The following is an 11,399-nucleotide window of genomic DNA, read 5'->3' on the forward strand; positions in this document are numbered from 1 at the left end:
CGTACAGAATGAGTTTCAATACAGTTTTAAGCACATAGAAAGTGATATTACAACGTATATAAATGAACTCACCCTGTATTGACGCACACTGCCAATTAGAAAATTGACATTGAAGTTCACCGTAACTTTTCAGAGCGTGCTGATGCGATGAGGCGTTCAATTGCCCCCTCCAGTGTCGTAAAAGTGAACTACACTCAAGCAACCCAATGACTAAAAGAAAACAAGCGTTACAGGGACAGTCTTTTGTACAGTGTTGTTGTAGGACTATCTACTAACACCAAATGTTAGGAGCTATGAACAGACACACACTGCTCCTCAAACCCCTTATTCTGTCTAATCAGGCGCCAATTGATTGATTGAAACTTTTATTAGTAGAATGCACAGTACAGTACATATTCCGTACAATCGACCACTAAATGGTAACACCCAAATAAGTTTTTCAACTTGTTTAAGTCGGGGTCCATGTTAATCAATTCATGGTAAATGGTTTAGAGTGCATGAGAAAGTGTTAATGAAAACAAATCTCTCATTGACCACGTTTTTTTAATAACAAGTACACCGTACAACAAGAGCAAACAGAACTAATGTTGTGATAGTGAAGAATCCCACACACATATGGCGACAAAAACATGCAGTCCAACTCTTGCGTGCGTTAGAGCTTGAAGCCGTAAGAAGGGTTGTATGGAGGCTGCGGATGCTGACCAGGATCAGAAGGCGGAGCAGGTTGTTGATGCCCTGGGGGAGCCAAAACAATTAATACAAGCTTAAAGGGGAACTAAACTTGTTTTGGAATTGTGCCTATCACTCAAAATCATTATGAGAGACAAGACCACACGTATTTAAAAAAAAATAATGTTTAGGATTCTAAAGATGATAGAAAACGCTCGCAGGATGTGGCTAATGGATGTCACCGGTGTACCCTTCAAAGTCCTCTAAAACAACTTCAAAACCGCGTGGCGCAGTGGAAGAGTGGCCGTGCGCAACCCGAGGGTCCCTGGTTCAATCCCCACCTAGTACCAACCTCGTCATGTCCGTTGTGTCCTGAGCAAGACACTTCACCCTTGCTCCTGATGGGTGCTGGTTAGCGCCTTGCATGGCAGCTCCCTCCATCAGTGTGTGAATGTGTGTGTGAATGGGTAAATGTGGAAGTAGTGTCAAAGCGCTTTGAGTACCTTGAAGGTAGAAAAGCACTATACAAGTACAACCCATTTATCATTTACCCTTCAAAGTCCTCTAAAACAACTTCAAAACCCTCTATCAACGTTTTATATACACACTGCAAGTATATTTATAATGTATTAACAGACATGGTCATAACTATATGTAATATGTTCAATATTTACCTTATTTTAGTCATTTTTATCATTTCCTCAGCGCATTTATTTCCTTTCCAATAGCAACGCACTTCCTACTTCCTGAAACAAATGCGTGTGTTTTCTAATCACTTGTTAATAGACGACAAAGATGACTATTATTGCACAAATGAGGATTCACAACCTTGTCTTTTTTAACTTAAATATACGGAGGATGAACTACTGGTTATAGAAGCGAGCACGAAGGAAGAGTGAGACATTGGAGCAGACGGAATGCAAGAGAGTCAGTACCGACTTGACCAGACCTGGGCAAATTAAGGCTCGGGGGCCACATGCGGCCCGTTAAGCTTTTCAATCTGGCCCGCCGGACATTCTCAAATATTTTTTTTTTAGATGTTTAAGATGTAAAGTGTAGCTGCCATTATGATGTGCACTCATGTTTTCTAATGACCGTAAGTCTTCAACTATACAAAGTATTTCAATGGTTGGAATCTGTGCTTTTGGATGATATACCAGTTACTATGGTAATCTAATTAGTTACTATGGCCATCTAATTAGTTACTATGGTCATCTAATTAGTTACTATGGTAATCCATGTCACAGCAGCTCAGACGAGGCACCAAGCAGTGTGGGTGGGAAGCGTTTCCACAGACGCGGAAGGAGATTTTCACAACAAAGTTCTAAAGCTTAGTGATATATCAGATTGCAGGTGGGTTTATTTTGTATCCTTCATGTTCATATTTCACAGTTTGTTGCATTTTTGTCGCGTTTCACTCGATTGTAAAATATGTCGATCGGTAGGGGGTGTGACATTCATATGTTTTCAATATTCCGTGTTTTATCATTCATAGAAAAATTTAAAATTCCATTACGTTTTTTTAAGGTGGTCTGTCATAACGTTTTTAGCATTCAATCAGACATTATTGTGAGGTTTTGTATTAGTGTTCCTAAAAATAGATATACCGGCCCCCAAACACATTTTTTTCTCTAAATGTGGCCCCCGAGTCAAAATAATTGCCCAGGCCTGGAATTGACGATATGTGAAACTTGGAGCCAAGCTGTGCAGACATAAATGGAGTGCTTACCCAAAATCAACTGGAAAAAACTTCCCCCGCCAGCTGGACACAACAGACTACTTACTATCCATTGAGTGAGTCACTGTAATATCGATCATGCAGCACGTCACACTCCATTTTACAATTACAGTACATACGCTGTCGAGCTAGCTGTGTACAAACAAAACTTGAAATGTGAGCTAATACTGTTCATATTTTTCAGTCAGTACAGATTAGTGTCCTATTGGGTTGTGCATTACAAAACTCAAAAGCGATTCAGTTGCCAACACAGAAGCTATTTTACGGCTAATGCCATGGTATGGCAATGTGTTACTCAGCCAGAAAAACAGCTCCTTGGCGTTTGCTTATTCAATAACAATGTCGCTACAGCTAGGTTATTATGCAGAATCAGAATCAAAAATACTTTATTAATCCCCGAGGGGAAATCATCTATCTATGATATGATAAAGATTTTCCTCTTTTATCATGCTAGCGTTAGCATGCTAACTTTGTATGCTAGCATCTAAAATAATTTGTTACATATTTAAACCAAAACTATTTGGTTAGGACATGTCTTCTCCATCTTGCAAGTATACTATCTTCTCAATATGATAAGCTAACATTAGCATGCTAACATTTTGTGCTAGCCTTTTAGCTTCAAATTAAGTATTGTTGATGGCTTTTGGATGTATTTTTAAAGTGACTTAGAGGCAGAATGAATTGATCCCATTAGCTGCATTGCTAGGCAATTAATACAAATTAGAATGCAAAAAAACCAAACTTTTGTCTTCTTGTCTGTGATAAGGAAAACTCAAAAGCGCTTCAGTTGCCGACTTAGAAGCTAGCTTATGGCTAATGCCATAGTATGGCAATGTGTTACTCGGCTAGAAAAACAGCTCCTTGGCGTTCGCTTATTCAATAACAATGTCGCTACAGCTAGGTTATTATGCAGTTTACGGGACGTAAATGAATCAGAATCAAAAATACTTTATTAATCCCCGAGGGGAAATCATCTATCTATGATATGATAAAGCTTTTCCTCTGTTATAATGCTAACGTTAGCATGCTAACTTTGTATGCTAGCATCTAAGATCATTTTAATATATTTAAACCAAAACTTATTTGGTTAGGACATGTCTCCATCTTGCAAGTATACTATCTTCTCAATATGATAAGCTAACATTAGCATGCTAACATTTTGTGCTAGCCTTTTAGCTTCAAATTAAGTATTGTTGATGGCTTTTGGATGTATTTTTAAAGTGACTTAGAGGCAGAATGAATTGATCCCATTAGCTGCATTGCTAGGCAATTAATACAAATTAGAATGCAAAAAAAACAACTATTGTCTTCTTGTCTGTGATAAGGATTGTGAACGATAGGCTAAATTCCCCAAAAAGTGCAGTTTTCGCATTCAATGAGCTATACCCAAGCTATTCCCCTCAGCTGCGGCTGAGGGGAATAACTTGGGTATAGCTCGGTTGGTAGAGCGGCCGTCCCAGCAACTTGAGGGTTGCAGGTTCGATCCCCGCTTCCGCCATCCTAGTCACTGCTGTTGTGTCCTTGGGCAAGACACTTTACCCACCTGCTCCCAGTGCCACCTACACTGGTTTAAATGTAACTTAGATATTGGGTTTCACTATGTAAAGCGCTTTGAGTCACTAGAGAAAAGCGCTATATAAATATAATTCACTTCACTTCCTTTAAATATAACCTGCAATTTTTCAGCAGTTGCTATAAAAGATGTAAAAAAAATATAAGATTGTCAAAAAGAACTGACCAGCTGGTACGTATGGTGGAGGTGGTGGTGCTGTGGGAATGCCGTAACCAGGCTGCACAGGCACGGCCTGGTAGCCCGGCTGAGACGGCGGGTAATGCTGTGCCGGAGGAGGCGGCTGATGGGGTATGGCGACAAAGGTGGTCGTCGGCACATCTTAAAAGACAAATGTGATATTTCCAGTGAGATAAACAGGCAACAACAGCGTTGACATCAGGTGGCGTCTCACTTTGACGCTGCGAGTTGCGGCCTTTTCTGCACTTCTTATAGAAGAAGCAGCATGGAGCCACAAAGCAGGCGACCAGACCCACGCAGAAGATGAGAGGGATGACGACGCCCAGGATGCTGCCCCAAAGTACAGCACGTTTGGCGTACTTTTCAAAGCGAGGCCTGCCAGGATAAAAATAAAAAAAAAATAAAAACAACACACTACAGTAGCATCATGGCTAAAATGTAGCAACAGTTAGTTCACCACTTCAGAAATGCATGGCCCTACCTGATCTGTGCCAAAAAACTTGATCTGTCACTTCCTGGACTTGCAATATTCTACGACCGAGCTGCTGCAACTTGATATTTAAATGTTTTATATAATTTGACGAGCTTACATAGTCAAAATAGAACAATATAAAAATGAAAAAGGGGTATATTTAAAAAATCAGGGAGTATTATCGCCACAATTTCAACCACTTTCACTCTTCTGTCATTGTAATATAAGACACACGGGGGCGCCATTAACTCCCATCGAGCAGAGTCCTGGGCATGACGTTAAAGTGCATCCGGCAGTGGAGGCTCCTCTATGGGGTCTTGGGGCACTAGGAGGTTAACCCCTTTACTACTGTTACCCTAGGTGGCCATTGGCAAAGGCCCAGTACCTGACTGCCCCCTAGCCAGGGATATGGTGAAGACCTCAACGGCGGAGCAGGCGGAAGACGGTAGATTTAAGAACTACCACAACGGCTGCGATGGCGGAAGAAGGCTGCGGGCAGAAAAGGGTCCCCAGTCGTCTTGGACTCCATGCCACTGGACCCTGACCCGATTCTGTCAAGGATCGTTTGGTGACTGTTTGTGCACCAGTCTCCCCACGTTAAACTAAGTCACGCACAGGCATCCTCCATAAAGGGATACACCCCTACCAGGAGGATCGTCATACTCGTTCGAGTGACCGCCGGTGATGATGATGGTATAAAGAGAGTAGGGTTGTACGGTATACCGGTATTAGTATAGTACTGCGATACTAATGAATCATATTCAGTATTATACTGCCTCTAAAAAGTACCGATCCCTAACCACAGTCGTCGTCACGTCGTGTCATTGCTGGTTTTACGAGCAGAGGAGCATGTTCGGCAGCGCACAATCACGGAGTACTTACAAGCAGACACAGTGTGTAGACAGAAGAAAAACTGGAAACAGCTAATGGCTAACAAGATCTAGCTAACAGGAAAACACGAAACAAAAGAGCTAGGAGACAGCAAACTGTAAATAGCTATTAGGAACTATCAAACAGGAACAGCATAACGCAAACAACGACAAGCTGTAGACAATGACATCGACAAGTATTAGCGACAATACTCCAGCACAGACTGGATGGCAAGGCAGGTTTAAATAGTAGCTGGCTGATTGACACCAGGTGTGGCCAGGTGCCAATCAGCCGCAGTTGAGGGGAAACAGCGCTCAAGGAGACAAACAGGAAACAACCAAAATAAAAGCGCTGACAGGAAATAGAGACAAACACAGAGGAAAAACTAAAACATAACCAAACTGTCAGGGACAAGCCTGACAGGTATGTGTGCATATTGTACCTTTCATCACATCTCTCTTGATCCTCTCGGGTCAGACGCTGCGTGTGGTCGCTGCAGCAGAACTTGGTGTCACACTCTCCACAGCAGTGCATGTGGCCACAGCGGGCGCCATCGTGACGGACGCCGCTCTTGTCCAAGTAGCTTGTACAGTCATCGGCTGGAACACAACGAAGACAAAAAGAAGTCTTACCGATTAATTCAGCTTTCAATTTGCAATTGACAGCCCGGCTGAAGGACTCTAAAAAGTCTGACAGAAGTCTATAAAAGGGAGACTCACCCCATGTAGTCGGGATCTGGGCAAAACAGGGTACAAACAGTAGAATGGACAAAACCAATGACACCATTGCTGCAGACACACTAATACTGACTGTAGAACTTGTGTGTGTGTGTGTGTGTGTGTCACACCCATCAGGCAAGCCATCAAACAACATTCTTGACTTCAATGAAAGAAAAGGTTGGGTGTGATAATTAAGGCAAATGTAAATATGGACACTCGTTTTGGTCTTTTTAGGTGCCCGTTTACCTTACACTCCTTGGCATACACCCGGTACCATTCTGGGTCCTGTTTTCTCATCTGAAATAATTGTACCTCAGTTGCTGTTGAAAATATTGTTAAAAAAATGTCCCCACTTTTTGTGAAGTCAAAGAAAATTGCAAGTGGCAGCGTCTTGATAAAGAAGGTGAGAAACACTGAATATAAGAAAGAACACTTAGCAAAGTACGATTGTAATGTATGTGTAATGTTCTAAAAGAACTCGACGGGACAACCTGCTTCAGAATATCAATGAGTCATTCATTTAGTGTGTCACACGGGCAGGCAGCATAACAATAATGATACATCCGCACCGGCCTCACGTCATCCACCCCACCTCCCAGTACGGGTAGCACCTGAGCCCTGTACACAACATCCCCCTTCTTAAGTTGTTTTTTTCTTTAGCAATTTCACATAAACCAAATATCAAGAACATGGCAGCAATTTAGAGTAAATCAATGAGCACTGTATGCATCATAACTCTCAAAAAAGGAGAGACTGGAGGAAATGCGGATGAAGAGACAAGGCTGTGGAGCTAGCGCTGAGCACCGGGACGGACAGGCTTCACAGTGTCTTGGCTGAATGAGCAGGTATCGGACACCTCGGTCTCCTTGGACGTATCCTCGCTCATCCATGCGGATTGGACACTGGCCGAGAGTTGGTGGGCGGCCGAGAGTGGAGTCGGCTCTCTTGGTTGCTTTGTTTCTGGCCATGCTCCCTCCACCCCAGCAGACGATGGCGTGGAACACCGCAGAGGCCACCACAGTGTATATGTTTTTTGTTGTTGTTTTACTTTTGTGGCTGTGTGTAGAAGTGGCTGGTTGCATCAGCTCTGCTCTTTTAATGTCTTTAATGTCCTTTGATGTTTCCCTCTTACACATGTTTATGTGTGCTATGGCTATGAATTTTTCTTCTTCCTTGGCCTCAGTCTGGACCCCCTCTCCAGGGGCGTTTACCTGTTTTCTCAACGTTTTTGGAAGGGGCGCCAGAAATTGGCAGACCCGTCAGCGATCCTGTTCTGTCTCCCTGTAATGTTTGTCTGATCTTGAATGGGATTGTGTTGAAAATCTTAATTTCTGATTGTGATTCTGATAAGTAAAGCTGCAGCAGATGGAAACTCTCTCTCAGCATTCTCCCTGAGATGTCTCCTGTTCCTCCTGAACATCCTGCCTTCAGGCGTATGCACCACTACTCACCTTCAGGGGTGAGTTGTGAGGTGAATGCTGGCAACTTGGTCTTCAAGTGACGGCCCATCAGCATCTGGGCAAGCGACAGGCCTACACCTTCCAGTGGCGTATTTCTGTACTCCAGAAGTGCTATCATACCTGCCAACTTTTGAAATCAGAAAAACCTAGTAGCCAGGGTCCAAGGGCCGCAGGCCCCGGTAGGTCCAGGACAAAGTCCTGGTGGGGGGTTCAGGCTTCGCCCCCCGACGCAAAATGATTATTAGCATTCAGACAGGTTAAAATGTTGCTAAAACCATCACTTTTCTATCAGTCACAGTGACTTTTCAAAACAAAAATATTACAGCAAAAATCACATGGGTTGATTGACATGTTTATTCTGTAAGCTAACTTCAATAGTTTGAAATTATTTTGACAGTTAATGCCAGTTATCCTGTCAACCTTTCACAAGACTTAAATTTGTTAATTGAAAGTAGAAACAGTAGAAACACTTTTTACAGTAAACAAATGGTAAAACAGTACTAAACAATTCCATTAAAAAAAAAATTGGTGTCATTATTAACTTTCTGTCCAAGCTTGTATAATCCACTGCCTTGTTCAATTGTAAAAAATATTCTGTGCCCAAAATTCACATTTCTATCACAATTATCATACTGTAAACATGGTAAGCTAACTTCATTAAAATTAATAGTCCTGTCAATAGCATGGAATTACAATTCAAATGTAGTTTTTTTGTAAGCCTTTCAAAAGAATTCAAAATATGAAAAATTAATGAAAATTAATTTAAGCCATCAGACACTTGAAAAGTGGCACATCACATCTCTAATGTAATCATTTTAACTTTTCAACAGAAATAGCACTGCAAAAATATTAAGGACATACTTCTGTATTTTGGTAGTTATGCTGTCAACATTTAACAAGATTTCTTCAACTTGGACTTGAAAGCATAAATACTATAAACACTTTTAACAGTTGTCACTATGACGGGAGTAACATTAACAATAACAGTGACGTCACTATGACGGGTGTAACCGCACACCAGCGGCAGTATTCATTCATTGTCTTTACCATAGCATAAAAAGTGCAAATGGCCTTAAAACGCCACAACACTCAGTTACCATATGTAAATACCCAAAATAAAGACTCGACATAAATATAAATTCAATCGGATCAGAAACATTGGAGGAAACGGGATTTAAAACCCGATGCTAACCGCCCATAGGAAATACATGGGTACGGCTAGTCGCTACTATTAGCAAACAGATTCACTTACCTACTCGGCTTAATATCTTATCATCGACACACTCTCTCGTCGCAACACGTCCCTGATGTTCGGCACCTACAAGTTTACAATTAGTTGTAAAATGTTGGACGATTGTTTTTACAATATGCAAGCAAACGACAACTTTAAAACATACCGGCTTCATATGTCCCCAGGCTTAGCCACCGCACCTGGCAGCCATCTTGGAATGCTGGATTTTATAGAGCGTGATTGGCTGCAGCGGGTCACGTGAGCGCGTGTGTTAAACTCGCGAGATTAAACGTGGAAACGGCGCAGGTAATATGAGGAAATGTCATGAGAGGAAATATGGCTTATTTCCCACCCGTGTTACACATGGCATTCGGAATGGCTCGATAGGAAGTTACGGGAAACAGTGTCGATTGTCATTGTTGTTACGCGATTTCGTGAATAAAACTTAAAAAAAAAAAAAAAAATTTAATTAATGAAAAACCGTATTTTTTATCACTGCAACCGTAACCCGGAATAGGTTGATGAAAACCGTACTAATTACGGGAAAACCGGAGTAGTTGGCAGGTATGTGCTATGTAAGGGTCACCAGGTTTTTTGAGCAATCGTTTGACTGTCTGCACAGCTTTTTCCGCCAGTCCATTTTACTGAGCATAGTGGACTTGAGGTGACATGACTGAACTCCCAGCTTTCTGCAAAGCTCTTGAACTCTGCACCGGCATACTGAGGAGCATTATCACTGACCAAAATATCTGGTATGCCGTGCCTGGCAGTTATGGACTTTATGGCAGTGATAACACCCTTACTGGTGGTGTCGGTCAGCATCATTATCTCTGGATACTTTGAGAAGTAACATGTAGCAAATATTCAAAGCCATCTCTGTGAAACATGTCGGATCCAACCTTCTCCCATGGTCTATTTGGCAAGGGATGTGAGATCGTTGGCTCTTTTTGATTGCTGTTCCTGTGCTCATTGCAGACAGCAAACTGCGTGCCTATTGCCTAAGCCAGCAAAGGTCTGACTCCAGCTCAAACAAGGTACCCGGCTCATAAACTAGAATTCCCTGCACTCAAATAGACAGTGACCGCAAAGTTCACAGTTTTTCTGTCCTCATTGATAACTCTCTAAAGTATGTGATGTCTTCTGCGAAGCTGGATGTTACAGGGCACAGGTGGGTCTCAGCGCTGTCAACTTTCAATTTTGACATCCAGTACCGAAGAGGATGAAGCAATGCCAATGCCAATACTCTTTCTTGAATGTCCGATGGGGAGATAACCCAGGTCTTGCAATCATGTCCTCAGATAATGCAAACCATTCCTGTGGGTCAAAGTTGCCCCTTGGATGAGAAAGCAAACATATGTTAGTACTGATTCTTTAGAACCTGCGTTAGGCATTCCAGATGCGCCATACTGTGATTTGGGGACTGAATCACTGCCAGCAGTGAAGTCAGACAAGGACGAAAGGAGGAACAAGTCATCTTCAAAAGTCAGAATAGGAAACAGCAGGTAGAGAGCAGCTGGTGGAAAGAAGAGTGGTCTTCTCTTAAAGAAGTGGAGGAGGTTGGTAGTGAAAGATGGAATCTTTTACCGCATTGTCAAAGATGGTCAGAGGGGAGTGGTGGAGCAGTTGGTGCCCTATCCATAGAGAGATAGCTACAGAAAGAGAAAAATCCTTCCATCCATTTTTTACCATTTGTCCTTCTCGGGGTTCCGGGGTTGACTGGAGCCTGTCCCAGCTGCATTCGGGCGAAAGGCTGGTTACAGCCTGGACAAGTTGAGAAAGACAAAAAAGCAGACAAATAAGACCACAGGGGCAGGGTGATTGAAAAGCAGTAAGGGAATGAACAAAGACAAAATTGGGTCTAAATTGGCTGTCAAAGTTTTCTCCAGTGTGAACATCAGTCCAAAAAAGGCAACTTACTGTCTTTGACATCCTCACGTGTGAACTTGATGTTTCTGGCCATTGAGTTAATGTGCTCGCTGAAGGCTTGCACTTCTTGGTTTCGGATTTTCACGCATGTGTCATCCACATATCTGCACCAATGACTTGGTGATGTTCCCTTAAAAGAGCTCAGAGCTTTCTTTTCCATGTCCTCCATGTAAAGGTTTGCTACTATTGGGGATACAGGTGATCCCATGGCACAGCCATGTTTTTGTCGGTAAAACGTTCCCATGAATTGAAAGTAAATAGTGTTAAGGCAAAGTTCCAGCAAAAGGCAAATCTGTTCTGGGTTTAGTGTGGATCTATCCTGTAAGGTGTGATCACCTAGTACACGTTGCCTTACCGTCTCTACTGCATCCTGGGTTGGAATACAGGTGAACAGGGAGGTGACTTCGAACGAAACTATAGTTTCATTTTTGTCCAGTTTTCGATCTCTGATCTTTGCTACAAAGTCAATTGAGTTTTGGACATGATGTGGAGTTTTGCTAACCAAAAGGTGCGAAAATGTTGGCCACATACTTAGCAATAGAGTATGTCAGAGTTAATGCTGCT

General features: G+C 42.3%; 1 protein-coding gene across 3 annotated transcripts; it reads right to left on the reverse strand.

Moving 5' to 3' along the window:
• Nucleotides 1-370: 370 nt before the first annotated feature.
• Nucleotides 371-9,336, reverse strand: LOC133585953 (protein shisa-5-like). 3 transcript variants are annotated; one of them, XM_072912195.1, is made up of 6 exons: nucleotides 9,076-9,336; nucleotides 8,935-8,996; nucleotides 5,942-6,098; nucleotides 4,372-4,532; nucleotides 4,146-4,298; nucleotides 371-735 (listed from the first exon to the last, which is right to left on the reverse strand). In XM_072912195.1, the coding sequence occupies exons 3-6, from the start codon at nucleotides 6,031-6,033 to the stop codon at nucleotides 653-655; spliced, it is 489 nt and encodes a 162-aa protein (XP_072768296.1). In that variant the 5' UTR covers nucleotides 6,034-6,098; nucleotides 8,935-8,996; nucleotides 9,076-9,336; the 3' UTR covers nucleotides 371-652. The 3 variants fall into 3 exon arrangements, with proteins under 3 accessions (XP_072768296.1, XP_061794270.2, XP_072768295.1); XM_072912194.1 differs by having other exon boundaries at nucleotides 372-735; nucleotides 8,931-8,996; nucleotides 9,076-9,334; XM_061938286.2 differs by lacking the exons at nucleotides 8,935-8,996; nucleotides 9,076-9,336 and adding an exon at nucleotides 6,219-7,849.
• Between the last annotated feature and the right edge of the window lie 2,063 nt (nucleotides 9,337-11,399).

Source organism: Nerophis lumbriciformis, linkage group LG03 (assembly GCF_033978685.3).
Source record: "Nerophis lumbriciformis linkage group LG03, RoL_Nlum_v2.1, whole genome shotgun sequence".
Classification (NCBI taxonomy): domain Eukaryota; kingdom Metazoa; phylum Chordata; class Actinopteri; order Syngnathiformes; family Syngnathidae; genus Nerophis; species Nerophis lumbriciformis.